The sequence below is a fragment of the Nomascus leucogenys genome, chromosome 3, assembly GCF_006542625.1.
Source record: "Nomascus leucogenys isolate Asia chromosome 3, Asia_NLE_v1, whole genome shotgun sequence".
NCBI classification, from domain to species: domain Eukaryota; kingdom Metazoa; phylum Chordata; class Mammalia; order Primates; family Hylobatidae; genus Nomascus; species Nomascus leucogenys.
Window position 1 is genome coordinate 102,959,226 of NC_044383.1, and position 27,194 is coordinate 102,986,419.

General features: G+C 37.3%; 2 protein-coding genes across 4 annotated transcripts; both read left to right on the forward strand.

Annotated features, from left to right (window-relative positions):
* The first annotated feature begins 3,677 nt into the window (after positions 1–3,677).
* LOC115834448 lies at positions 3,678–4,177 on the forward strand. Its single transcript, XM_030809599.1, has one exon. The coding sequence runs from the start codon at positions 3,685–3,687 to the stop codon at positions 4,156–4,158; it is 474 nt and encodes a 157-aa protein (XP_030665459.1). The 5' UTR covers positions 3,678–3,684; the 3' UTR covers positions 4,159–4,177.
* Positions 4,178–4,463: 286 nt separating this feature from the next.
* Positions 4,464–26,779, forward strand: RWDD1 (RWD domain containing 1). 3 transcript variants are annotated; one of them, XM_003255610.3, is made up of 9 exons: positions 4,502–4,752; positions 5,948–6,075; positions 7,150–7,263; positions 13,439–13,504; positions 17,869–17,999; positions 22,294–22,437; positions 23,724–23,856; positions 24,341–24,403; positions 26,484–26,779. In XM_003255610.3, exons 6-9 carry the CDS (start codon positions 22,312–22,314, stop codon positions 26,603–26,605), a joined length of 444 nt encoding a protein of 147 aa, XP_003255658.2. In that variant the 5' UTR covers positions 4,502–4,752; positions 5,948–6,075; positions 7,150–7,263; positions 13,439–13,504; positions 17,869–17,999; positions 22,294–22,311; the 3' UTR covers positions 26,606–26,779. The 3 variants fall into 3 exon arrangements, with proteins under 3 accessions (XP_003255656.2, XP_003255658.2, XP_003255657.2); XM_003255609.4 differs by lacking the exon at positions 5,948–6,075; XM_003255608.3 differs by lacking the exons at positions 5,948–6,075; positions 7,150–7,263 and having other exon boundaries at positions 4,464–4,752.
* Positions 26,780–27,194: the final 415 nt, after the last annotated feature.

Sequence of the window (27,194 nt, forward strand, 5' to 3'; positions counted from 1 at the left end):
GGGTAATTCATAAATAGGTTCAATTGACTCACAGTTCTGCATGGCTTGGGAGGCTTCAGGAACCTTACAATCATGGTGGAAGACAAAGGGGAAGCAAGGCACGTATTACATGGTGGCAAGAGAGACAGTGGTGAGGGGTGGGGGAAGTGCCACACTTTTAATCCATCAGATTTCGTTAGAACTCACTATCATGAGAATAGCAAGGGGATGTTCACCCCCATGATTCAATCACCTCCCACCAGACTCCTCCCCTGGCACATGGGGATTACAATTCAAGATGAGATTTGGGTGGGGACTCAGAGCCAAACCATATCACTACTCCTTTAGCCACGGCACCTTGGGTCAGAGAAGTTAACTGCTAACTTTGAAGTCTATACAAAATTGACTCCAAAATAAATATGATCTTGAGGAATCATAGGCTCTTACATCTGGAGAGAATCTCAGCGATCGTTTTACCCAACTCCTTCATTTTATAGATGGGGAAGCTTAGATCCAGAGAGATTGTTTCTTACCCAAATTTATAAGACAAATTCATTGTAAAGACCTATAACCTAGCCTTATAATCCCCTGGTCCAGTGTTTTTAGAACTGTACCACGTTACCAGTCTTTTGGTAACCAGTCATTCATTCACTCAGAGAGTTAATATTTTCTAAGTGCCTAGTCTGTTTAGCTACTGCCTTATGTGCCAAAATACAACAGTAAACAAAATTTCTACCCTCATGGAACTTACATTCTACTACAGGGAGAAAGAGTATAAACATAATAAATAGTGTAATTTTAAAGAAGCATGGGAAAAATGAGTTAAAGGGGATAGGTAGTGCTAGGAGTGGTTGTAATTTTAAGTAGGGTGGTTGAGTTGGGGTAACCCCATTTAGAAAGTGACCTTTGAGGAAATACTTGAAGGAAGGGGGGAGGTGACACTGTGGGTATGGGAGGAACAGCATTCCAGAGGGAACAGCAAGTGCAAAGACCTTAGGAGGAAATCCTGCCTTGCATGCTTGAGGAACAGCAAAGAGGCTAGTATGGCTGGAGTAGTGGAGTAGAATAAGAAGAAAGACCTGAGTGAACACACTCAGCCTCCTCGCCATGTGATGGCCTGTGCTACCTCAGTACTCTGCAGAGTCCCCACATGCAAGAAGGTCTCATCAAATGTCCCCTTGACCTTGGAATTCCAATACTCCAGAACTGTAGGAATTAAAATTACCCAGTTTCAGGTATTCTGTTATAGGCTTAGTCCAGAAAATGGACTAAGACAGAGAAAGAAGAGCTGTGAGGGTGAGGGTCAGGAAGCCAGATTCTCTAGGACTTGTATTATAAATACATGGTTTTAATCTGAGATGAGGATGGGGCAGTTATGAGCAAAGGAGTGATATGGACTGGTTTACATTGTAACAGAACCACTCTGGCTTCTGTGTTGACTCAGAGTAGACTGTAGGCCAGGGAAGTGAGTTAGGCTGGAAAGTATTACTGAGATTCACTACCCTTGAAGAGATTTCTGTTCAGAGTACACAAAATTAAAATTTTACATGGCTCTTTGTGCTTGTGACTGGTAAAGTCTTTGAGATACCTGAGTAAATGAAACATTAGCCACATGAACTGTTTGATAATTAAAATTAAGCATGAAATAGGAAATTCTCAACACTGGAGTTTCCAAGAGTAGTGTGATTGCCCAGAAAACTCACAGGCACAGAAAAGTAAAAATAAACATCAAAATAATTTTTAAAGGCTGATAGCATTAGTAAACAGCAACTGCTAATATGCATTACCTGCAGAAGAAACTAAGAATACAAATAAGATGAATCTCTTAGGGACAATTTCATTAGCAATAAAGATGAACGGAGAATAGCAATGCTTTACAATATGGTATATGAATTTAATTACCAGTAAATAATATTTATATGGAGTTTACAAAACATGCTTACACATTATTTCATGTCATCTGAATTATAAGCTTATGTATCTTGCAAATGACTAAGACTGGGCTTCTCACTTCTGGTTCCAGATCCTATGATGGCTGTAATAGTCAGTTCTCACGCTGCTATGAAGGAATAACTGAGCCTGGATAATTTATAAAGGAAAGAGTTTTAATTGACTCATAGTTCTGCATGGATGAGAAGGCCTCAGGAAACTTACAATCATGGCAGAAGAGGAAGTAAACACATCCTTTTTTCACATGGCTGCAGGAAGAAGAATGAGTGCCCAGCGAAGAAGGAAGCCCCTTATAAAACCATCAGATCTTCTAAGAACTCACTATCACAAGGACAGGATGGGAAAAACCGGCCCTGTGATTCAACTATCTCCACCTGGTCCCTCCCAGGACACGTGGGGATTATGGGAACAATTCAAGATGACATTTGGGTGGGGACACAGCCAAACCATATCAATGGCTCACACCATTTGCCTACCTGCAGAGCTTAAAACACACTTGGTCTATAACATCTCTACGAACCAATTAAAAATGAAACACTAAAAGAAAGTCAATTTGCCTCATGAGAATTTTCCACAATTTCAGTTAAGGGACTTGCTGTGTTGTGTTAAGCATGTGTTATGGTCAAAATGAAATTAGAGATCCACTAAAAAATGCTTTATAATGCTTATGTAGGTGTGACAAAGATTTGTGTGTTTTCTTGATTACAAGAGCCATCTCCCGTATCAAAGTAACACTCTTAAGCATTCTGAAGCATGTATGGTTTATTTACAGTGATACAAAAGGTTTGAAAAGGATGCTTTACCAAAAGTTTTGTTAATGAAATAGGAATGCAAATAAAGAGGTACATTCACTGGATTGCAATTGGCAACCAAAAGTAACCTTTTTCTAACGTAAACCTTGTATGTTTGTTGCTTTGCTGCATCTCATTTCTTTTGGTAGGTTGTTGTTATTATTCTGTTAGGAGAAAAAAACTTAATTTTGCTTGATTTTCTTTGATCTAGGAGTCATTTAAAGATGTAATGCCACCTTCCTTGCCAAATTTGATTCTGTCTTCCTCACTTATTTTGGTCAACAGAACTTCATCTTTCCAGTTCTTCTAGCCAAAAATCATCCTTGACTCCCCACTTAGGACTTATGCACTAGCTGTTTCCTCTGGCAGCTCTTTCCTTATAACAAATCAGTATAATACCTCTGAACTGAGGCGATCTAAAAAAAATGAGCAACTTATACTTGCAAAGTTACTTTATGTATTTTATTTGATTGTCATCATAGTTAGCAGACTCCACTTTTTTCATTAAAGTTTAAAAGAACGCCTGAAATCAACCCTTAATACCGTAAACACGGTATCAGTATCAAAGTGTTCCTCTGCTATAGGTAAGCAGCACTCCTCAATAAAAGATCAAGGTGCCTTCTGGTGCATGGGACATCACCATTTCAACAAGAGAAAACTTCAGAGGCTTCATCATTAGGAATCTTTCATTTAAAAAGTGTTCCTCCCACTATACAAGTGAAACCAGCTTTAATACAGAGAAATCAAAGAAAAATACAGAAAAGCGGGGAACAGCTTTCGAGTAATTTTTAAAATTTTCCATTTTTTCGACTTAGCAAAATAATACAATAAAGGAACATGGGATCCTTTATTATTGTTACCATAGTTTTTAATATTATTTTCATAAAGCTAACCATGTTTATTTAGCCATTTTCTTAGCTTTTGCCATCATGGTTCTTTGAAAATTTTCTTTGTAATTGCTGCAATGATTTTGGAGATCACAGATGCATGCTACTTGCTCAAGTCTATTCTTGGAAGTCGTATTACCAAATTAAAGGTTCTCAACATTTCTCGGGGTACTGCAATTTTTACATTGCATATGATAATTGTTATTACTGAGATCTACATTCCTTTCATCAATTCACAAATACACAATCACAGACATCCTGAGATCTATCATACGTCCAGCCGCGTTCATTTCACAAAATCAGAAGTTAAGCCTAAAGATCTGAACCGAGAAGCCGGACCTCCGGTCTACTTCTCCCTCCTGGATCCACCCCGACTTATTAAGCAGTTAGGCCGACCCTTCCATACTCATTCAAGGCAGTGCAGAGCTTTTGCTCCCCTGCCCAGAGGCATCTACACTGGTCCCAGCCTCTCGTCCAACTCCCGTAGGACGCCAAGCAATACGGAGTTCGAGAAGCTCAGAAATCTTCTGAGCCCCACCAGTCCACACTAGGTTGCAAGCCCGCAGCACCTACGCCACAGGGTCAAACCGGAAACCAGAAAAGGTGAAGGCACCGGACGCCCGTCGCCCCGGCCCGGCCACCAGCGACACTATCCTTCACTGGCGCGCAATGCCGGCCTTTCAGCCCCGACTCATCGAGTGAGGATGCCGCGCTGAGAGGCTTCTTAGGCTCAGGCCCTGCAAAGTCCAGGAGCCGGCTGTAGGTGTCCTTGGCGAATGCCAGACCGCGCGCACCGTCCCAGCAAGTCCCGGGCGAGTGTGGGACAGGCAGCAAATCAGTGCCCCCCTGGCCAGGCAGAACGAATCGAACGTGGAAGTAGGGAGCAGGCGGAGGCCGGCGCGGAGCTGTAGCTAAGCAAGCCGGGTCTGGCTTTGAGCCCTGGGCCTTCCAGCCGGGGACTCTGCGCTTGCGCCCGCCTGGCCGCCGCCCGCTCTCCCGGCGCGGCAGCTGTCTGGGCTGCTGCGCGCCGCCTAGGTGTCTGGACGATCCATGGGCAAGAGCAAGGGCCACGATGACAGATTACGGCGAGGAGCAGCGCAACGAGCTGGAGGCTTTGGAGTCCATCTACCCTGACTCCTTCACAGGTGACTTCCGCGGCCGCAAGCCTGCAGCCGCCCCGAGGTGGAGTAGGACAGGCAGGAGTCGCCGCAGCTCTGGGCCTCATAGGCTGGGGTGGAGAAGGGGACCTTGAGGCCGCGCGGCCACCTTGCCCTCCACTCGTCTCAAGTTCTTCAGTCACTTACCAGCAACCCAGTGACTTTTTCTCCTCCTCTGCTTGTTCCCGGAAATCTAAAAGTCCGGGTGATGCTGGAGGGTGTCAGGCCTGAAAATTGAGTCGGGATTACTTTGGTTTCTGTGTAACCTACAGCAACCTGAGATTTATAATACATTAAAAGATACTCCAAGTGAGATTCGTTTTTCCTCAGCCGCAAGGATGTTAGTTTTCACATTTTCACCTTTATTAAGGTAGAAACTTTCTCATACGATGCTGTTTTAGTTTATAGGATTCAGGGTGCTGTTTTCAGTTACTCAAATCGGTTTTGAGAGTAGCATAGTCCCTGAAGTCTGTCGGGTTTCTTTTCTTATGAAAAAAAAAAAAAATCTGGCATTCAGCAGAATGTCTAATGGATAATGTGGCCCAAATTTCCGTTCTGCTATAAATTCATAGATTGTTAGATTGGAAGGGAGATTAGACATCATCTATCCTGGGGCTCCTGCTACAAGCCAAGGTCATGGGGGTTCAGGAAGGCTAAGTGGCTTGCTCTGGACTGTCCGCCAGCGAGTTAGCGGCAGGGCTGGTACTAAGAGTTACGTCCGGAACGCTTGCCTGTTCTTTCACCTTCCAGACATATGGGACTTGGGACTCAGCTCCAGCTGAGATTGAGAGAGCAGAAGATTACTTGATAGGTTGGGCTAATGTAAGATATAATGAGAAGTTCATTAGGTATAATTTAGAGGACGAGATTTCTCTATTAAGCCATGCTTCGGATGATTATAAAAATGCTACATTACTATATCAATATGTGTCCTCTGAGATTTGAGAAGCGGTCAAATAAAGCCAATATGAGTGAATAGAACCTAGGTGTGTGCATTTACATTCCCCATCCTTTCCTTTGAGTGTTGCCTATCGTTGATAGTCAGAATTTATAGTGTAAGGTATATTACTTTAACTTATAAACTCCAACCCCTCTCCCTTTCATTGTTTAGCTTAGTTTTCTTGGCTCCACCTTTTGACCACTGCTTGCAATGGTAGCAAATTTTGTTCTGCTTTGCCAACAGGCAGATGTCTCTCAGCTATCCCTGTATAGCTCCAGTCCTGTTCATGTTCTCTCTCACCAGCAGTACATCTGTGCTGTGAGGATGTTAAGGGGATGAGTGAAGAGGGGTTTGAGAGTGTCATTAACTGGGTGAGTGTGTATGGAGTCTGGCTCCCTTCTCTATCCTTGCTTAAATGTCTATGTCTAAAATAGAATATAGGGTCAGTTGTTGGATATATTCTTAATCATGTTTGGTCATTTCCAGTACTTTGGAAACATACTAGGTATGAACACTGTAGGCAGATGTGTTCAAGAAAGCAGGATGTGCTATTCTTTTCATTTCTTTGGACATAAGCTATCCCTTGCTAAATCCTATGCATATAAGCATTTATAAAACTGATATCTTTTTTTTTGTTTTTAACCCTGAAATAATCTTGTGGTTATTTCAAATTGTACTAGGCCCTGACAGCTCTGGTATAGTTCACTATGTGAAATTCTTATCAGATGCCCAAGTGCTTGAGGATTCTGAGCCAGGGTAATAAAAGACAATTTATGAATCTTTTGATGCATTCAGGTATTCTGCACTATCAGATGAGCCATCTATCTCTAACTCCTGTCAACATTTCTACAAGCTTTGCAATAAATAAATTAAAATGAGATGTCTTTATTTATAGTTCTTAGGAACTTTGCCTTCCTAGTGATCATGTTCTTTATGAAACCTCTTGGGGAAAAGGCGGAGGACTTTGAAATAAAATGTTTCCATGTTTGATCTTTTAAAATCTTGGAGATTTGCAAGATTTTCTGTTTTATAGCCTTCTTTTGTATTTATGATTCCATACTTTTGTATTCTCATGCCAGGTTTAAGAAAGAGATCTTGCTTGTGTCAGTTGGCCAAGGAACAGTAAATGGGAGTTTTGTAACTTCATTTTGAATCACATATAATTATTGAATTTGGTTAATGCTCAATACTATTAATGAAGGAAACAGATATACTTTTTTTTTAATGGATGACTGAGTGCTTGACAAAGAAGCATTTGTTAAGTACACGTGACCTCGTGTGGGTGCTGAAGAGGCACAGTCCAGCCCATAGACCTAGGCACATAGATTTAGCCTAACCTCAAAATTAATTGCTTTGACTATTTGCAAAGAACTTTGGTCCAGTGTTGCATTTGTTGTGATTATAACAAATCATAATACAATTTCTTCTTTTTGCCTATTCTGTAGCTTGATTGCACATTGATCCAACCCTCCTAACAACTAGTCTTCCAAAATATAAATGGACTCTCCTGATACCACATTCTCCTTCAGTAGTGCTTCACTTGACAAGGTCCTGCTAAGGTAGTAGAATTTGGTTATTTCAATTTATGTATTGAAATCTCTGGCTGTGGGGAGTTTTATTGAAACAAATTTGTCGGCATCAGGTTAACCAAAAGCCAAGTTTCCTTAATTCTGTTTGCCTTACAAAGAGGAGTACATAATCCTGTATTTCTTTGTCAGTACCTCTAAGCTGCAGCCATTCACATTTGACAGTTATAATTGTATCTTGAGATAGGTAAGAAGTCATCTTGTAAAAGCAGTTTGTTCTAAGTCATACTTTTTGAAAGGTCAGACACTCCCTAACAACCAGAGGTACTTATTTTAATATGGGCTCTCTCGTATTTTGTGGAAACTAAAGGTAATTTGTGTATCTCTTAATGTACCTTTTAGCTGCTACCTCTGTTATCCCTGTTTTTGACAAATCTTTAATTCTGTCAGTTTCACCACCATCTGTCCCCTAACATCTCTCCTGTCCTTCCTCTGTGGCCAACAACTAACTTTCTTTCTTTCTTTCTTTCTTTCTTTCTTTCTTTCTTTCTTTCTCTTTCTCTCTCTCTTTCCTTCCTTCCTTCCTTTTCTTTCTTTTTTTTCTTTCTCTCTCCTTCCTTCCTTCCTTCCGCCTCCCCTCCCCTCACCTCCCCTTCCCTTTTTTGAGACAAGGTCTCACTCTGTCACCCAGGCTGGAGTGCAGTGCCCCAGTCAGCTCACTGGAGACATGGACCTCTTTACTCAAGTGATCTTCCCACCTCAGCCTCCAGAGTAGCTGGGATTACAGGCTCGCAGTACCATGCCTGGCTAATTTTTTCATTTTTTATAACAACAGAAGTCTTGCTTTGTTGCCCAGGCTGGTCTCGAACTCTTGGCCTCAAGCGAGTCTCCCGCCTCCAGCTCCCAAAGTGCTAGGATTATAGGCGTGAGCCACTGCACCTGGCCCAGCTTTACTCTTTTTCTCAATTTTTTTTTTTTTTTTTGAGAGAGAGTCTCCCTTTGTCGCCCAGGCTAGAGTGCAGTGGCACCATCTTGGGTCACTGCAACCGCCATCTCCCAGGTTCAAGCAATTCTCCTGCCTCACCTTCCCAAGTAGTTGGGATTACAGGTGTGTGCCACCATGCCTGGCCAATTTTTGTATTTTTAGTAGAGACTGGGGTCTCGCTATGTTCCTAGGCTGGTCTTGAACTCCTGGCCTCAAGTGATCCACCCACTTCAGCCTCCCAAAGTGCTAGGATTATAAGCGTGAGTCACCATGCCCAGCCCTCAAAAGTATTTTGAATTACTTACAGTGGTGGAAGTCTGGCATCCTTAGTGAAGACTAATCTTTCTTCTACTTACCCTAACTCACAGTAATACATGGTAATGGGATTAGTCCTTTATCGGAACTTAGGAATTATCTATTTTTGTGAATCCAATTAAGTAACTTTCCCATCCCTATTTTAGTTACTGCCCAACTTTGAAATATCCCTTTTTCTGTTTTTAAAAAATACTTATTTTAATAGGATTAGGTTCAGCTGTGACAGAAAACTCCCAATAACATTGGTTTTTAAAAAGGTAAAAATGTATTTTGCTCTTGCACATATAAGAGAGTTGTGGCAGCTCTATTTCAAGAATTCCTCAGGTACACATCTTCTAATGTAGCTCTCTGTCATCCCTAAGATGTAGTCTTACAGTCATGGCCAAGATGGTAACATTCCCTTTCCAGGAAGTAGGATGAATAAAGGAAGGAAGAAAAACAGAGAAGTAAGAGATGGCAGTTTCTTAAGGAAATTTCCTGGAAACTGTCAGAGGGCATATCTACTTCCATCTTTTTAGTGGGAACTTAGTCATTTGGTGAGAGCTAGCTGGAAATGAAACTAGGAAATGTAGTCTTTATTCTGGGTAGTCAGTATGCTCAGTTAAAAATGGCATAACTTAAATAAGGGGAGAGTGGATATTGGGGGACTCTTAGCAGTACTTCCCAAAATCTTTTCTTTGCTGTACTTTCTTCACGTTTTTTTCTCTATAGTGGCAGCTTTATGTAGTGTCCTTGGACAAATCACTTAGCCTCTCCAAGCCTTAGTCTCTGTATCTGTTTAATGAGAAATAATGTAAGTGAAAATACCTTATAACTTATAACTGTAAAACAAACATATGATACTCTTTACTAGAAATACCATCTTAGTTGTTGATTTTTCCACTAACATGGCTTCATAATTTCTTGTCTCTTTCAACTAATTTTGATTTCCACTTTTTTTTAGCTGCACATGGGCGTTGCCACACCTTGAAAATGCCATCTCTAACATTTTGGCCTCTGAAAATTACTCCTTCCCATAACATTTGTACCCTGTAGTTCTTTTGTTCCCATGCTTTTATTGAACATGTGTCTCATGATTTCTCATGGATTGATAGTTCATCAGTTTCTTTCTGGTCCATTTTGCCTCCCTGTTCTAGCTGACTCCACAGGTCTGGCAGTTCACTAGTATTCTTGCTAACATTCCCATATCTTTTGGTTTCCTCATTTACCAAATAGTTACTATATGCATTTTTTTAGGATCTCAGCTTGGGGAAACAGACATCAGATAAATTTAGGGAGAGGGGACGGTCTGAGTTGTTTCGGAAAATTTAGGAGTAATGACAAGTTAACAAGTAAATGAGACTAGGGAAAGGGTATTCCAGCCTGGGACCCACATATACAGAAGCAGGACTCTAAGGGATCAGAATATGTTCAAAGGACAAGTGATTTGGGTACTGCTAGAACATGAAGTGAGAAGTGAGAGTCATGGAAAATGAGACTTGACCAGTAAGCAGGGACCACGTCACAGAGGGCCTTGTCAGGGACTTAGATGTGATCTGACAGGGCAATAGTTCATTGCCCGTTTTATTCCCACACAGAAATACAGTGCATATTGTAGACACTGCCACATCAGACTCAGATTCTAATAGGTAGGGTGACTTCACAAATAAAATAGACTTCGAGTTATGCATATTTTTCAGTGTGTTGTTTGTGATTCTACCCCTTTCTCACAACTTATTCCAACATACTGTATATGGATAGGGAACTGCTGCTGTAAGCAGGTAACAATGTGATAAAATCTGCTTGCTAGGAAACTGACAAGAGACAGTGGGCAGGATGGGGTAGAATGAGGAGAATCATTCTTCATCTGCTCCTGAAACTCACTTCCCTTGATTTTCATAACACTGTTATCTCTTGAGTTTGTTATTACTTCCTCTTACTTTGTTTTCCAAATTGAGAATTCCTTAAAAAGCTTACGTTGGCTTTTATTTCTCTGTGTTACATTTCTGATGATCTCATTTAGTCTAATGGCTTTAGCTATCACCTCTGTGTAGATGATCCCAAATTGAATTAAAGCCCAGCTCTCTTTGCCACCATTCGCCCATTTCTGATTGCACGTTCAACACTTCTAACTGAAAGTCCTAAAGTGTCCTTAAAATATATCATGTCTGATTTTTTTGTTACTACTCATTTTTGTTAGTGGCGTCACATTCTCAGCCTGCAGCCTGCCAACTTAAAATACCATTATCACCATTTCCTGCTATTCCCATTGCTGCCGACCTAGTTCAGGACCTCATTACCTTTGCCTGGATTATTGCAATAGTGACCTAGTTTCATACTGCCTGTAGTCATCTCCCTCCTTTCATTTTATGTGCTGTTGTTAGATTTGTCTTCCTATGTTTTGAGAACAATTCTGATCATATTATTGCTAAAAAAAAGATTGTGCACAACTAAACTTTCAACTGTATTTTCACCTAGTTTTCTTCACTCACATATAAGTTCAGCAAATGGGATAATTTCTTATTCCCTATATATATCTTTAGCTTTCCCACCATTATGCCCTTGCTTCCATCGTGCCTCAAGTGCGTTTCCCTTCTCCATCTCTGCTTGCCAATATGCCACCCATGATTGACAGCCTAGGTCAAATGACTTTCTTGGAATTTCTCGGCTGGAAATATGTTTTCTTTCTAAATGATGCTCTATATAGTTTATTCTGTTTGTTCAGTTACTACCTGATAACCTTGGACAAATTATTTAAAAGCTCTGTATCTCGGTTTCCACATCTGTAAAATTGGGGTGATAGTATATTTAATTATTTTTAAGACATACTTTACACTTAACATCTCTGAAATATGAACTTTTCTTATAATCAGTTACATGTCGGTTTAGTTGGCAGCTTATTTTTCTTTCTTAGTGGTACATAAAGCATATCTCATACTTGATGGCATTGAAAATTTAGTGAATTACAGTTATCGTATAAATCATGGTCTTGTGCCAGAAGTACAGGATTTTCGTGTAAATGCATAGCATAGCACAAGCACAAAGTGATGCTCAATAAATGTTACCTGTTGTAATTGAGTATTGGTTACCCCTGACCTATAACCTCAGGGAGTCCTAGAAAGTGGTAATAAGTTGGAATGTCATTGGGCTGATTCCTTATTTCTATAGTTGCAGTCTTTAGATTTCATCACTTGTAAATGTTAAAGTTGGTCATGAAAGGAAATAAGAATGAAATACATCAACTATATTTTACATATATTTGTAAAATATAGACAAGCCCAACCATATTATGGCTCTATTATAATAACCTTTCGGTGGGCTGAAACTGTTTTCAGCGTGGGCCGGACTACCCAAAACCTATTAAAATATGAATCTACGGAGTCTTTTATCTAACACTTTGCTAGTAATCACAGGTGTTCATCATTTCTTAAAGTACCTTAAATTCAATTAAAATGAAGACCTCTATCTTGAAAATAATTGGGTTTTGGGGTTTTCTTTTTTTTTTTTTTTTTTGAGACAGAGTCCTGCTCTGTCGTCCAGGCTGGAGTGCAGTGGCGCAATCTTGGCTCACTGCAACCTCTGCCTCCCAGGTTCAAGTGATTCTTGTGCCTCAGCCTCTGGAGTAGCTGGGATTACAGGCACGCGCCACCACGCCTGGCTATTTTTTGTGTTTTTAGTAGTGATGAGGTTTCACCATGTTGGCCAGGCTGGTCTCAAACTCCTGGCTTCAAGTGATCCGCCCGCCTCGGCCTCCCAAAGTGCTGGGACTACAGGCATGAGCCACTGTGCCCAGCCAGAAAATACTGTTGATAATATATATTTATGATGGCTTTAGAAAGTTCCCAGGTAGGAAAAGTTGAATAGTTTCCATGATTACTTCTTCAGTAATCCATTGCTCTTTCATTCTGAAAAAGTCTGCAGAGCTGCTGCCAACCTTGACAAGTACCAATGCTTCCTGGACAGGGAGTGAGGCATAGGCTTTTCTCATAGGTTTAGCAGCCATCCCTGGTGGCTTGAAGTTTCCTTGTTTACTTTTCAAATGGTTCTGAGTACAAGTTTTCTTCATTACTGTTTTTCCTCATTTCATTCTATTCATTTAGTTCTTGTTTTATTGGGGCAATATTAATTGAGTTTGTAGATACTGCCAGATACTGATCTAGGAGCTCTCATAGAGTTGTTATAGCGTTCTTGTTGAGGAATAGATAATAAACAGAGATTAGTATTAGATAGACATAGGCTATAAAATGACATACAAAGCTTTGTTATTTATATAAATGTTGATTTACGTGTCTTGTCTTGCTTAGTAAATTACATGCAATCTGATGTTTACATTCATAGCTAATTCATTTTATAATTCTATGAAAGATGGTAGAGGCTTAGTAAGCATATGTGAAAGAAAGTTTGGTTTTAGAGATGATGTAGAGAATGACAGCAAGAATTAATAAATTAATTGTTGTTAATAAACTTTAACAAATTGGTATTTACTGTTTGTCATGGAGATTCTGAGTTATGTCTCACGATATATAAGTATAAAAATCAGTGAAACATGAGTATCAGTGGGTAGTTTCAGGTGAGAAACATGAAACTCTTTGCCATTATTTTTGGGATTTTTTAAGAATGTAATTTTCCATGTATAGGTGGAGATTTTAAAATAAAAGGTAAACTACCTCATTATTTCAGTTGACTTGGTAAAACTCCAAGAGGATTATCTACCATAGTTACTTCTTTCCAGATTAAGGACAACCCTCCATTTAAATAGAAAGTTGATGGTAATTTTATCATTTCAGTGTTCTGTTCAGTCTGTATTTGTGGAAATGGAAATATAGCCTAGGGACCAGTTTCCAGGACTGGGTACTGATAATTTGCTAATAAGGAAAAGCATCTGCCTTAGAAAGCATTTCAGTAACTTCTGTGTGTATTTTCTTGCAGTATTATCAGAAAATCCACCCAGCTTCACCATTACTGTGACGTCTGAGGCTGGAGAAAATGATGAAAGTAAGTCTCATAAAAAATACTTGTGGTTTTTCTAAGTTTCTCAGGAATTTCACTCATTCTGTAGGCATTATGCTGGATATTGCCATGTAGAGGTGCTAAGGGGCTGTTACGAATCTACTATGAATGTTGTATATTTCTAGTCAGAATTTACTGTGTGAACATGACTTCTAGGGAAATAGAGAGGAAATTAATGAAATATAGTCTGGCACAGTAAGTTTAGTTTTTAAAAGTGAAATAGTAATATTAATAATGCAGCAGATAAAAAAAGGTAGGAGACTTTTGTTCAAAGCAATACTTTGCGTGCAAACATATTTCAGTGGTTGTGTCGTTCCTTTGAGTGACTATTATTTTTTCATGGCTGTTTTTCTCTTTGAACATTTAGATTGTTCACTGGACATTTGCTGTTATAAATGGGGCTGGATATACGTCTGTCTGCATGTTTCTGTCTCTTTCTTTTGAAATAACAACTATAAAAACCAATAAATTAAAATTAAATAAATTAAATTTGGAGGTTGGGGGAATGGTATCTGAAGTTTATTTCTATTTTTAGTCACATTAGTTGATATGGTAATTTGATAAAAAGGTTATGTAAATTAGAACTAACAACCCTACACATTTTTTTGCCCCTTTGAAGCTAGTAAACCTAAATTCTGCCAGGAGCAGTCATTAATAGCCAGCTTTTATGGTATTACTTGATAACTCCAAATCTGTCTAGTATACTTGAAAATGAGGTTTGCATTCACACATTATTGAAATCTGAATTAAAAGGATATTGAATACATTTATTTACTATCAAATTGATAACCAATATACTTTTGCAGATTGGTATCTAAAAATTTTTCTGTAATGCTTTAAAGCATGAAATAAATACTATACTGACTGTTCTTCAAACCATTTAAAATTTTCCTTTGTAAATAAGCCAGTAGCATGATTTGGGCTTCATATGATGCCATTATGGGTTCCAAAATGGTGTGGTGATGCTCATTGGTAAATAATCCAAATAAAATTTTCTTTAAGGTTACGCTGAAATGAAAAATATAAAAATTTCTTGTGAGAGCTCCCATATTCTGAATAATAGCTTTATTAGGAGCTAGTAATAGCTCTATGAAATAGGTGTACTGAGTGCATTATCCACCATACTTTCAAAATTATTTCTTTGAAACTGAATCCTGCATTGTACTTTTTTTTCCCCAAAAAACTCCTTTTTAGTGAACAAACTAGTAGAAAAGTGGGCAAAGGGCATTAATGTACAATTTCTAAAGGTAGTATTAAAAGAACAATCTCACAGGTAATTAAAAATGCAAGCTAAAATATATCCAGCAAATTATTAGTATTGGAAGACAGCATTATGCTGTTTGGAATATGAATCGAAACACATGTTCAGGAGAACTATTGGAATCATGAAGCAGGAGACTTTGAAAATGTTCATATTCTTTGATACAATGACTACTGTATTTATGGGTATCTATTCTAAGCACAGTATCATAATACAAAATAATACATACAAGGATGTTTATAATGTCATTGTTTCTATCTTAACTAGTAAACAGTGACATAAAGTGGAAATATGATTGTATTGAATAAAGACTTGGAAGTATTCTCATGTTATTTTTGAGATTTTATATTTATATATGAATATGTACATTTTAAGCAAAATTTTATCCATCTATGCATAAAATTTTGTCTAAAATGTAAATATATGCAGATAAAAATAATGTAGTTTTATGAAATATTTTTAAGATACTTAAAATATACCAAAATGGAAATAGCGATCTCTTCCTGATAATGGGATTATTTGTGATTTTATTTTTCCATTATTTTATTCCTAAATTTTCTCTACTGAATGTCTTTTACTTATAGTAGAATCAGTTTATTTTATTTTTTTAAAAAAACTTAGTTATTTAAATGGTTAAATGCATTTTAATATACCTGCATGGTGAAAATCAATTTGCAACTATTTACACTAAATGTTAAAGAATATTCTCAGGATATAACGCACATGAAACAAATCCAGTATAAAGCTCTATTCATAGAAAAGAGGAAGAAACTAATTTGCCACAATGATAAACTTTATTTTTTAAATTTACTTTTTAATTTTTTTGGTGAGAACATTTAATATCTAATCTCTTGGCAATTTTTAAGTATACAGTGCATTATTGTTAGCTGTAGTAATAATGCACTACAATAGATCTGAAGTTATTCATCCTGTCTTAAACCTTTTATCCTATAACTGATATCTCCCCATCCCTGATATCAGTTATAAAATATCTTCTTTCATGTATGATTTTATTTATTTTTATCTTCTCCCTTTTTTCTAGTCTAGCTGTTTTGTTAGACCTTTTCCATTGTTTTTCTAATGTATTTCATTTATTTCTGCTCTGATCTCTATTATTTTCTTCCTTGTGCTGATTTTTTGTCCAGTTTTTTCTTTTTCTAGTTCCTTGAGGGGCATGTTAAATTGTTTCTTCAGATCTTTATTTTTATTTGATTGTAGGCATTTATTGCTATTAACTTTCCTCAGAACAGCTTTTGCTTCAACCTGTAAGTTTTGGTATGATGTGTTTCCATTTTCTTTTTTTTTTTTTAATTTTTAAAATTTTAAATATTTTTTAGAGACAAGGGTCTCGCTCTGTTGCCCAGGCTAGAGTGCCATGGTGCTATCTTAGCTCACTGCAGCCTCTAACTCCTGGGCTCAAGCAGTTCTCCCACCTCAGCCTCCCAAATAGCAAGGACTACAGGCACATGCTGCCACTCCCAGCTCAATTTTTTAATTTTTTGTAGAGACGGGGGTCTCACTCTGTTGCCCAGGCTGGTCTTGAACTTCTGACTTCAAATGATCCTTCTGCCTTGGCTGTCCAAAGTGCTGAGATTACAGGCATAAACCCCAGCGCCTGGCCGTGTTCCATTTTCCTTTGTCTCAAGATATTTCTAAAGTTCCCTTTAAGTTTCTTCTTTAATGCATTGATTGTTTAAAGTCTGGGAGGTAGCAGGAACGGTGAGATGCTGGCCAAAGGGTACAAAGGTTCAGTTATGCAAGATGAATAAGTTTGGGGATCTGATGTACAACATAGTGACTATAATTAATTATAGATAATACTGTATTGTATACTTGAAATTTACTGGAAGAGGTGATCTTAAGTGTTCTCACCGCATACACACACACACACACACACACACACACACACACACAAATCATAATGATGTGAGGTGATGTTAATTAGCTTGGTTCTGATAATCATTTCACGATATATATGTATATCAAAACATCACATTGTACGCCTTAAATATATACAATTTTTATTTGTCAAGTATACCTCAAGAAAGCTGGGGAAGAAATAAAATGGAAAAAAATATCTTGTTTCACCAATAAAACTAAAAATGTGTTAATAAAAGAAGAAAGGAAAATGCCAGAAGATACTGTTTCTTACTGACCTCTAACACTTAATCTTTTGTAATTTTTGGTTCATAAAATTCCTTGTTAATATAACATGAAAAATAAAATATCAAACCTGCAAATTTTAAAGTGCTTTTTTTCCCCGTCCATGAAGAGCAGCATAAATTTGTATTGCTTCATCAAAATCAGTAGATTTTAATAATATAAAATGTGAGTTACACAAAAGATGGCACTCTGGGAAAAAGGTCATTGTGAGTAATAAAAAGTCTTAATAGAAAATGTTTAGCACTACTACTTAGTTGCAGACTGCCTGGTGGAATTGAGAACTCAATGGCCTGTGCTGCAGAGAGGCACCTTGCACTGACACGCCCATAAGAGTTTTACTTCCGTACAAGTGTGAGATCTGTAAATTGACACAGACTAAAAGAGTGAGTGACAATATATAGATGAATTAGGTTAAAAGTTTCCCATATAACCTTTTATACTCTCGAGGTCAAAACGGTGCCACCCAGCCACTAATTAGCCCTGCTGACATTGTGTGGATTCAAATATAGATTCGAGGGCTACAGCCAGATCTTCTGCAAGTAGGAACTGGCTCTGGTAGAGGCTGAAAATGAGCATACGGTAGTACTTTTTAAAAATGTGTTGTATTCAGTGCCTTTTGTTTATCTTAGGAAAGGTTTTTAAAAAGTGACGTTTATCCACCCTCTTTCTCAGAAATGCAGTCTGGTAAAATACCAATAAGTGGTAAATGTGCTTCACGTGTAAGTGTGATTTTTGGTATTCCCATGATTTGTTTCACTTGTCTCTTTGTGGTATGTGTTGTTTACATTAGTGATTATCCATCTGGTCTCTTAATAACCTTTTCTTTGTAGGAAAATCTATTGTGCTACTTTTTACTGATTCAGCAAAGATTATCTACCTCTTTACTTTTAACGTATTCACATCAAACTCTTATCTTGTGTCTTAGCTGTCCAGACTACCCTCAAGTTTACATACAGTGAAAAATACCCAGATGAAGCTCCCCTTTATGAAATATTCTCCCAGGAAAATCTAGAAGATAATGATGTCTCAGACATTTTAAAATTACTATCATTACAGGTAAGGAAATAATGATTTTATGTTTTGTAGCAGCATTTATTGGCCTTAAATATTACATATTAATTTCAAGAGTTAGAAAATGCTATTGTGTAAATAGAACATTGACCAAGCGGAATTCATGTTACATAATCACAGAGCATCTTTATTTTTGTTTCCTACTGTCCCTTTAAAATTTGAGTAATAGAATTTGTCCCAGTGCCCCTGCATGAAACTCAGTCAGCCCCATGGCTTTTTCCCTCATGTCATTAGTGATAAAAAGTCCAACGGGTACTTTAAGTTGTAAACAGTGTTTTGATTTGGTTTTTAGAATGCCTAGTCCCATATGTAGCTACAATTTTCAACTTTTTAAAAAAATTAAAACTTCTTCCGTCTCTGACTTTTACATGCTAGTTGCCTGCAGTCTGGGAAAAAGACTGGTGATTGATTTTTTTTCTTCCATCTCTCATCCTCCTGAAGCTTACAGACAACAATAATGGCTTATGACCCCTCTATGAGGGGAGGCTTGTGTGGAAATAAAAATGGATATTTAAAAAAGTTTTTACTGGATTAATTTTATTGGGGGATAGGCTACCCGTAATCTGGGCTTGGCAGGTATTTAAAATATACTCATGCTCGGGTAGAGAGTTTTCATGGGGTTCTTCAGAGTAGAGAGTAGGGAGGGGGTAAAATTCTTACTCCACCATCTTAAAGTCAGAAGTCCTACCTTTATTTGTTTACTCTAAGAAGAATTGACAGAAAACATATCTCCACCTTAGATGTGACTTACATATTCCAAAGACCAGTGGTCACCATAATGTTGATGTTATAAAAATATCTGGAGCTGTTGGCCGGGCGCGGTGGCTCACGCCTGTAATCCCAGCACTTTGGGAGGCCGAGGCGGGCGGATCACGAGGTCAGGAGATCGAGACCACAGTGAACCCCGTCTCTACTAAAAATACAAAAAATTAGCCGGGCGTGGTGGCGGACGCCTGTAGTCCCAGCTACTCGGAGAGGCTGAGGCAGGAGAATGGCGTGAACCTGGGAGGCGGAGCTTGCAGTGAGCTGAGATTGCGCCACTGCACTCCAGCCTGGGCGATAGAGCAAGACTCTGTCTCAAAAAAAAATATATATATATATATATATATATCTGGAGCTGTTGTAAAATGAGGAGTGAAAGAAGATATATCAGATAGGAATTTTTGCTGATGTTGGGCCCTATTCACCTTGTTACCTTGCATGAAGTTATGCTAATTCTAACATCTTTTTTTATATATATATATATTTTTTTTTTTTTTGAGACAATCTTGCTGTCACTCAGGCTGGAGGGCAGTGACATGCTCATGGCTCATGCAGCCTTGAACTCCTGGGCTCAAGTGATCTTCTGCCTCAGCCTCCCAAAGTGCTGGGATTACAGGCATGAACTACCTTGCCCAGCTCTTCAACATCTTTTAAAACATTGCAGAGAACCTGGGATGGTTATGCTATATTCAGTCAGTCATACCTTAATGTAAATTATTCAGTCTAAGTGAATTTTTCCATGTTTTTAGTATTTTATTTGTACTCAAACTGTCTCTTTTCAAAAAGGCTGTTTTGATTTATTTGACGCCTGCCTGAGCCTCAGGTGTGTTCAGGGAGTATTTCTCCTTTGTTTTCCAAAAAATAATTGTTACAATTTTCTGGTATCAAAATAATAAATTCATATTACAGAAACTCAGAAGATACAAAAAATCATGAAGAAGAAGAAAATAAAGATGATTTTTAATTGTACCAACCATGTATAATTAATTGTCTATTAACATTTTGGTGTGATCTAGTGTGATACTTTTTTTCCTTATGGTTATATACATAGTCCCCCTCTCCCACCCAAGTCAGATCATTTTATGCATAATGTTTTATAACATCCTCTTTTTCACATAATATATGTGAGCATCTTTTCATTTCAGTTAAACATATATGAGTCATTATGTTTGGTAATCGTATAGAATTTCATTGTATGTATATGTAATTACTCATCTTTTTGTAAAACAATTTACAATTGTCTTTGTTGCCTGATATATAATTAACAAATAATTAAGAATTAGTATATAATTCTTTCAGCATTCTTATATATCACTACTTGTAAGTCCTTAGAGCAGGTTCTGTTTTGTACTCCTAGTGCCCGGCACATAATAAACACTCAAATGTTTGTTGAATAAATGAAAAGAATGAATTGCTGATGAGTATGGTGGTTCAGTGTTTCCTGAAAGTACTATTGCTGTATTAAAGGGAATGCATACTTAATAATTTCATACATATTGCTAATTTGGCCTTCAAAATGGTTGTGCCAATTTATGATCTCACCGTAGTCATTGTGGTATCTGTTTTCTCACATTTGCTAATACAAGATATTTACACTTGGACATAAAATGATGACAAGGTGAAAATGGAATGTAATTATAATTTGCATTTTAAAAATACTAGTGATGTGGAACTAGTATGACTTCCGAGTTATCCAGTTTCCATGTGAATGGTTATTTTTTTGCTTTTCTATCGGAATACTTAACTTTTCTAAAAGATAACCTACTTTTATTGGATATGAAAGTTTTGTTATTGAAATGTGTCAGGCGTTAGGTTGAGTGAACAAGACAGACACCATCCTGGGTCTCATAGATTTTTTTCTCTGGTGAGTAGTGTGGATTAGCAAATTGGAAATCATTATTCTGTATGAAAAATGCCATGACGGAATCTTATGAAATATAAGATTATATGGGTTGACATAGACAAAGTTCTGGAGAAGCTTCCAGGAGTAGCTGAGAGCTGTAGGAAGAGTTGGCCAGGAAATAGAGTAGAAGAATTTCAGGATAGAGGAACAAACTTGTTAAAGGATATTGAGGTGAGAGAGAGCAAGTGATTGATTATTTCTCCTAGAACTTCTAGTCATACAAAATTTATTGAACTTAGGATTTGAAGTTGGTGGTGATAAGTGGTGTAACTAAAGAGGCTACTTTCTTCTTTGAAGGGTCTGCTAAACATTCACAAAATATGTATTGGGTCCTGATTGGTTTGCGAAGCTATGAAGGGGTCTTAAGCAAGAGACTGACTAGATCAGTTTGTGGTGCTTCAGTTTATAAATTGATTAGTTCTCTCTGTGACTCTCTGTCTCTCTCTCTCTCTCTCTGTGTGTGTGTGTATGTATGTATTGAGTGGTCAGGGGAGGTTGATGTTAGGTTTTAAGATTGTAGCTTTTAAGGAGACCAGTTAGGAGTTTCTTGTATTCCAAGCTGAAAATGTTGGAACTCCGGGCTAGGCTTATAACAGTGTTGATGGACAGACTTAAATGACGTTTAAGAATAGATAAGTAGCAGTGATGGAGCTTATGATGAGATGGTGATGTTCAGGCTGGGTGGGTGGTGGTGTGATTTGCGGAGATTGATAATCCAGGATAGGTTTTGAGAAGATGATGATGTTTTTGTGTTGAGATGACTGTGGGACATCAAGTCACTGCCCCAAAATAGTCAGTTTTAATATGGGTTTGTCACTCAGAAGAGAGGTTTGTTTAGTCATAGATTTAGGATAGTTAGTATAGAAACACCACAGAGAAGCCCTAGTGAATTGGATTGTAGGAGCTAGCTTGAAGCCTAGTACTCATAGAGGGCCCAGGAGATGCAATACCTACTCAGATGCTGCTGAGGCCAGCCCTGTCAAAAAAATGCCTAGTAATTTCTGCTTCTAGCACTGAGATTCTGGCTAGTATATTTTGAAATTATTTTTGTCTTCTTTATTGGAACCCTATCTTGTTATTTTTTTCTGCCTTCAAATGACCAACTTCCTAATAGCCTTTTGAGTTATATCTTTTTCATGAGTTCGAGATGCTTTTATATTTGGTTTTAAACCATTTCAAATCTAAAGAAAAAAAGGTTGATATAGATAAACTACAGTATTTCTTACATTCTTTATTATTATATTATTTTAGAAATCACTCTGGCCTCAAAATGCAGTTCATTGTCATGGCTCTTAAAATAGTCAGAAAGAACTAAAATACTGAAAACATTTTGGAGAAAGGATGTTACTAGTTACTATAGGAAACAGTTTTCTGAATTTTACCTGTATGATTATTAAACAGAATTTGCTGAAACACAGTATCTGTTTCAGATTGGATATGGCACAGTTACATGAATTTTTAAATAAGATATTGTTATTTATATATATGCTCACTTAAATGATCTTTTATTGAACTGTATGAATATAGAATATAACCAAATTAGTAATTATTATAAATGTATGGACTTTTATTTTTCTGAGAGTTTATTCCTCATCACCTTTTTGTGTTACATAGGCTGAAGAAAATCTTGGTATGGTGATGATTTTTACTCTAGTGACAGCTGTGCAAGAAAAATTAAATGAAATAGTAGATCAGATAAAAACTAGAAGAGAAGAAGAAAAGAAACAAAAAGAAAAAGAAGCAGAAGAAGCTGAAAAGGTATATTTAAAAGCCTCGTTTTCTTTTATTATTTCTTAAATCAGTTTTCAGTTGCTTGGTTGGGTTTTTTTTAATCAATAGCAGTATTTTTTTTGGAAATCACAAAAATAAATAAAAGTAAATTTTAGCAAAGTTTGACTAAATTTGTAGAAGTCCCTGATTTGGTTGGCAGCATAGCATGAGTAATGAATGATAATCAGTAAAAAGTTAGTAAAACTCATGCAGATAAGACTAAGAAGTATAAAGATTTCACCTATGATGTAGAGCCAGGGGTGTCCAATTTTTTGGCTTCCCTGAGCCACATTGGAAGAAGAAGAATAGTCTTGGGCCATACATAAAATACACTAACAATAGCTGATGAGCTAAAAAAAAATTGCAGAAAAAAACCATGTTTTAAGACAGTTTACGAATTTGTGTTGGGCCACATTCAAAGCTGTCCTGGGCTGCATGTAGCTCTCAGGCTATGGGTTGGACAAGCTTGGTATAGAGTTTAGAATTATAAATCCCCTATACTACAGTGAATTAAATAGTTACTAAATGTAAAGAAAACCTCATATTTTGAAATGAAGTGATAAGGCAATGATTTAGTATTAGAAATTGATGTGTATTCAAAACATATCAGTATTGACAGTGTATTAGTTCGTTTTCATGCTGTTGATAAAGACATACCCAAAACTGGGAACAAAAAGGGGTTTAATTGGACTTACAGTTCCACATGGCTGGGGAGGCCTCAGAATCATGGTGGGAGGTGAAAGGCACTTCTTACATGGCAGCAGCAAGAGAAAAATGAGGAAGAAGCAAAAGCAGAAACCCCTGATAAACCCATCAGATCTGGTGAGATTTATTCACTATCATGAGAATAGCACGGGAAAGACAGGCCCCCATGATTCAGTTACCTCCCCTGGGTCCCTCCTACAACACATGGGAATTCTGGGAGATACCATTCAAGTTGAGATTTGGGTGGGGACACAGCCAAACCATATCAGACAGCAACAACTTTCTTCTTAACAATGAATAGCTATGGTGGTAAATACAGTGAATACATTGCATATTATCTTTGTTTTTTGTAATAAGAATAAAAAATGGACTACTACAAAGTATGTTGCCAAAACCAATGAGAGTAGCCAGTGCAGGCAGAAGTCAGTTTAAATATTTCAAAAATTCAAACATTAATTTTTCTGTTTTTCTTATAAGGGGTTATATTGATTTGTTTAAAAGATACTGTCAGGATTTATTTGTTAAACTGCTGTTTCATTAATCTGGTGACTTTTTTTTTTTTTCCTAAGCAATTATTCCATGGTACTCCAGTTACAATTGAGAATTTCTTAAATTGGAAAGCCAAGTTTGATGCAGAACTCTTGGAAATTAAAAAGAAAAGGATGAAAGAAGAAGAACAAGCAGGAAAAAATAAATTAAGTGGTATGATTCCCCTGCCATTCCTGTTCTTCCTAAACCCTCCTGTATCATTTTTTATATAGCAAGAGGATAATTTGGTCAGATTTCTGTAGAAAATAATATACATAGGCATCTAGGACAAAAAGAGAAAACGTATCTACCAGATGATATTTCTCCACTCATAATTCGTAATTAATTTTTATGGCTTATCTTTGATATAAGTATTATAATTGCTAGATCCTGTGATAGAAGGACATTCAGGATCATGTCTTAGAAGTAGTAGAGTCAAACCCATTTGTTCTTCTAGTACCCCAAGGCAGACTGGGTTTTCACTTGTTCCATTTTAATGCAGATACGTTTCATATGCCACTTAGCTACTGAATAGATTCAGAAATTTATTGAAATTCACAGAAAAAGAGGTTTTCAAACTTGCTTTCTAAGTGTTGTAGTGAAAATGGAGAAAAACTATGCCGTTTGAATTAAACATACTTATTTTTTTTTTTTTTAGGGAAACAACTATTTGAAACAGATCATAATCTTGACACATCTGATATCCAGTTCTTGGAGGATGGTAAGATAATATTAGAATTCCACATGTAGGACAGGCACAGGAGCTCAAACCTGTAATCCCAGCATTTTGGAAAGCCAAGGCAGGAGGATTGCTTGAGCCCAGGAGTTTGAGACCAGACTAGGCAACATAGTGAGACCCTGACTCTATTTTAAAAAAAAAGAAAAAGAATTCCACATGTATATACTGTAGTCTCTTTAATTTTGAACCATGAAAATCAAACTGAACTTTATTTATTGTACATTTTTCCTCCCAAGGCTGTTAAAAAATACATTTTGGAGAATAAATTTTAGTGGTTGACTAATTTATACATTTGAAATGAATGTTGTAATTCTATAGCAACATATATTTTAAATTTTTTGATAAGCAATATCAAAGATAGAAATAGACAATGATGATCACACTAGCCTCTCACATCTGGTAAACCAGGTTATTATGACTCAGGTGACCTGTTTTCTTCAAATTTCTAGTATCATAAATTTGTGAAAACTATTCTATGGTCTGTCATGGAGCTTGTAAAAACCTCATGTTTAACTCCTAGCATCCCCTCTCACCAGACTTTCATATGACTCTTGCTGTATTTGGAACATCTAGTCCCTTGTGCTTTTCTTCTACCACCTATCCTCTTCTCTTCCATCTATCCATCATCGATTCATTCAGAAATATTTATTGCATTGTCCTGGCCACTGAGGATACAGAAGAGTACAGTATGGGCCAGTTCTCTCCCCTTGGGAGCTTATGGCCTACATGTGTTTTCTTAAACTGGGCTCCATGCTCAGTCACACCTTTGATAGCTACTGAATTAGCCAGAGTTCTGAATTACTCTAGAGTTCTGTACTTCATTAACCTTTTGTTGTGTCTGTCTTGCCAGTTGGGAATCCTTTAGCTTCTGGCCTTTCAGCCTTGTTCTGGATTACCTTGCTGAAGAAGGTTAAGAAGCAGTATTGATATAGCTTACTGCCAAATGCTTTCTAATCTAAGCTAGGCCTTTACTGATAGGCAACATTTTAAAGTTTTTGATACCTTTTCCTTTTCTGATTTAAATGTTTTATCATTTTCACCTGGATTTTTGTGGTAGCTTCTTATTTCCCTAAACCTCTTCTTCTCCTAGTGCCATTACCTATTCTATAGTCACTCCCTACGAGATGGTATTTTTAAAACCCATATTTAATCATAAAATTTTTCTCCTTAAAATCCTTTGATGGTTTCCACTGCTTATAGGGAGAGAATGACCTACACAATCTTTCTCAATCTGGCCCTCATCTACGTTACTTTCAGCTATTTTTTCTCAGGAATTTCATCATCCAGTTAGAATTATTCAAGGTCTTATATTTTCTCTCTGCCTTTGTGTATACTTCTACCAAAAATTGCTTCATCCTGGCTCCTTTTCTTCTTGGTGGATTCAAATTTATCATGAAGATATTTCAGACTTCCTTTGCTCCATGATGCCTTTGCTATGTCTCCTAGACAGAGCCAGTTATTCTTTGGCCAGGACTTAATTGTATTATCTACTTCAGACACACTGAAGAGTGAAGATGTTTAATGCAGAGCCTGGGTACTATTTCCTATAGGCTTTAGACATTGTAACTGAAGGCATACCATTGGTTAAAAGGGGAACTGGGTGAGAATGAAGATCAAATCAAATCAAATCAATTAATTAACAAGTATGGCTGAGCTTTAACGATGTGTTTATCTACCACTACTGGAAGAGATAACTCCTCATACAGGTCCCATGATCAGTGATAATCAATTTTCTATAACCAGGAGAACATATTATCTTTGTCTTCAATGTGTAACATGCTACATTATAAATTCTAGTAAGCTTTTTTTAATAACTGGATTTTTAGACTATGAACTGGAAACATGAAGTTGCTCTTAAAATTTTGGAGTCTCTACTGACCAATACAAATCATTGTTGATAATTGTAGTTTGGGATTTCATCACTCCTACCTCACATGCAGATTTACAGATTTCTGTTTGGTAATGCCAATGAGTTTTATCTTTTATTTCTGAGTATAAGACTAAAAGTGATTTTTTTTTTTTTTTTTTTTTTTTTTTTTTTTTTTTTTTTTTGCTTTTGCAGCTGGAAACAACGTGGAGGTAGATGAGTCTTTGTTCCAAGAAATGGATGACTTGGAGCTGGAGGATGATGAAGATGATCCAGACTATAATCCTGCTGACCCAGAGAGTGACTCAGCTGACTAATGGACTGTCCCCATCTGCAGAGAGGCTTGACTGCCACAGCATCTGTGGCTATGCTCAGAGGGTTTTGATTTTCCTTTCTTTTTTTCTAAGAAAAAATTATTTTCAGGAGAATATTCTTCTGATAGCTTTCATCATTGAACTTAATAAACTGACCTTAAAATTTCAAATATAAAATGTTCAAGGCTTCTTACTGGTGAGCACAAGGTTACGTATTTAAAATCACCTAGTATTTGAGAGAGATCCTGCCTGTAACACCAAGACTTGAAGGTAGGCTGCTGCTGTGCACATGAGCGAGTTTATACACAGGAAATTGGAGTAACTTGGAATTTCTATGCTGGAGACTTTGGCTACTTCTGGATTTCAATTGTTATATGAAGTGTGAGAAAACTGAGGTGACTAGCACATTAAACCATCCAGATTCTAGCCTCCAGGCACACTAAATTTAAGTCTTGACAAAACCAGGAGGCCATATTATGATCAGGAATAAGATGAAGTTTAGCCTTCATTTTAGTCCATTTTGTATTGCCGTAAAGGAATATCTGAGTCTGGGTAATTTATAAAGAAAAAGGTTTGCCAGGCGCGGTGGCTC